The sequence below is a fragment of the Cyprinodon variegatus genome, unplaced genomic scaffold (genome assembly GCF_000732505.1).
Source record: "Cyprinodon variegatus isolate N-32 unplaced genomic scaffold, C_variegatus-1.0 Scaffold862, whole genome shotgun sequence".
Lineage (NCBI taxonomy): Eukaryota > Metazoa > Chordata > Actinopteri > Cyprinodontiformes > Cyprinodontidae > Cyprinodon > Cyprinodon variegatus.
The window spans coordinates 85671-87237 of NW_015151315.1; the positions used below are offsets into that span (position 1 = coordinate 85671).

Below are 1567 nucleotides of genomic sequence, written 5' to 3' on the forward strand. Positions count from 1 at the left end.
GGGCAACACTCGGGAGAATTCGGAAATTCAACGGTTGCTTCCCTACAACTTTAAAAATACTTATCATTTATTGAACAGTATGTAATAATTTTATTGTAAAGTACTTTTAGAAATTTGAATGACTAGACTTCTCCTTTAAATCCAAATTCTTTGAATTTCAATTTATGTGCATACAAATTCAGTCTAAGTAAATTAATTTCAGTTTCTGGTGGCACAGAGATCATCGGCTCAGGTTAGGAAATCTGACAGGAAAAACAAGCTGTTTTTACAAGAGTGGTGAGTAGAAAAGCCTTTGGTGGACGGAATCTGTCTTATAGCATTTTACCAAAAACACAGGAAGGTGTGGTGCCTTCAGGTGACAGGCTGTATGTGAAGGAAAACTAACACAATCGCCACTGTAAGCACGGTGGTGGCAGCATCATGCTGCAGTGATCCATTTCTTCTGCAGTGATGCGGAAGCTGGTCAGAGTTGGTGAGTTATGAAACTAAATACTTAGAAATAAACCTGTTAGAGGCTGAAAAAACTGAAAACTGGATACAAATTCTATCCAGTTTCTATTAACAGAGAAAAAATATATTTGTACTGCCCTCCACAATAAGATTTTTACAAATTATACACAAAGATGGAAAGGAGATCTAAAAGAAAATATTATAGAAAAAAGTCTCAGGCTAAATTTTTCATTAATGTGGGCAAAAACAGTATAAAGTGAGAGGAGAAGGTCTGGAGCAACTGCCACTCCACGCAGCTCAACCGGTTGAGCGATGACGCTAACCCCCGTTCTGTCAAACCTTATTGACACAACATATTTAGTTTGTGAGCTAACCGGTCTCTACTCTGTTGTGTCATGAAACCCTGGTCTGCTTTTCAGGGACTTTCATCACCGAATGGACTGATGGAGCTGCAGTGTGCGAGACCTTCCTGAAGGATGAGAAGTCCTACCAGGAAGTGGCTAACAAACTAGTCCAGATCAGTCAGTATTACCGCTTTGACGGCTGGTTAATTAACATAGAGAATGCTCTGAGTGTGAGTAACACGTCTGCAGCTCTGCACCAACCATGCACCACTGACACACATGTTTCATGTCAGGTCTCTTAAACCATGAAAATGTAATGAAAACAAATAAACAGTCCATAGCAGATAGCTGACAATAACAAAGGTATATTTCCCCCATGTACACTTCCATACTGTGTGTTTGGATCTCTGCCAGAGAGAACTGCAATCAGTAACAGGCTGTTCACGCTGATACCCCCACCTGCTGGCAAATCTGCCTCTCTCTGCATTTAATAGAGTGTTTACTTCATTGCTGCTTGTAGAAGGAACGGATCATCTAAAACATCCACAACAGATGAAACCTTCAAGATTTGTCCACTAATAGGTTCTAACAAATGTTTACTTTTTAATTAATTCAATTCACTTTATTTATATAGCGCAAATTCAAAAGACGTGTCATCTCAAGTCACTTTACAATTCAACCAGATCATCCAGTCAAATTGATTCAAAGTTTTCTATCTAAGGAAAACCAGCTGATTGCATCGACTCATTGACTTGAATACAATCCCTCACACT

General features: G+C 39.1%; 1 protein-coding gene across 1 annotated transcript in view; it reads left to right on the forward strand.

Moving 5' to 3' along the window:
* Positions 1-1567, forward strand: part of engase (endo-beta-N-acetylglucosaminidase) — a 31507-nt gene that overhangs the window by 8600 nt on the left and 21340 nt on the right. The window contains exon 5 of the mRNA XM_015397427.1: positions 870-1024. Within this exon, the coding sequence (XP_015252913.1) occupies positions 870-1024 (155 nt within the window). The remainder of the gene's footprint in view (positions 1-869; positions 1025-1567) is intronic.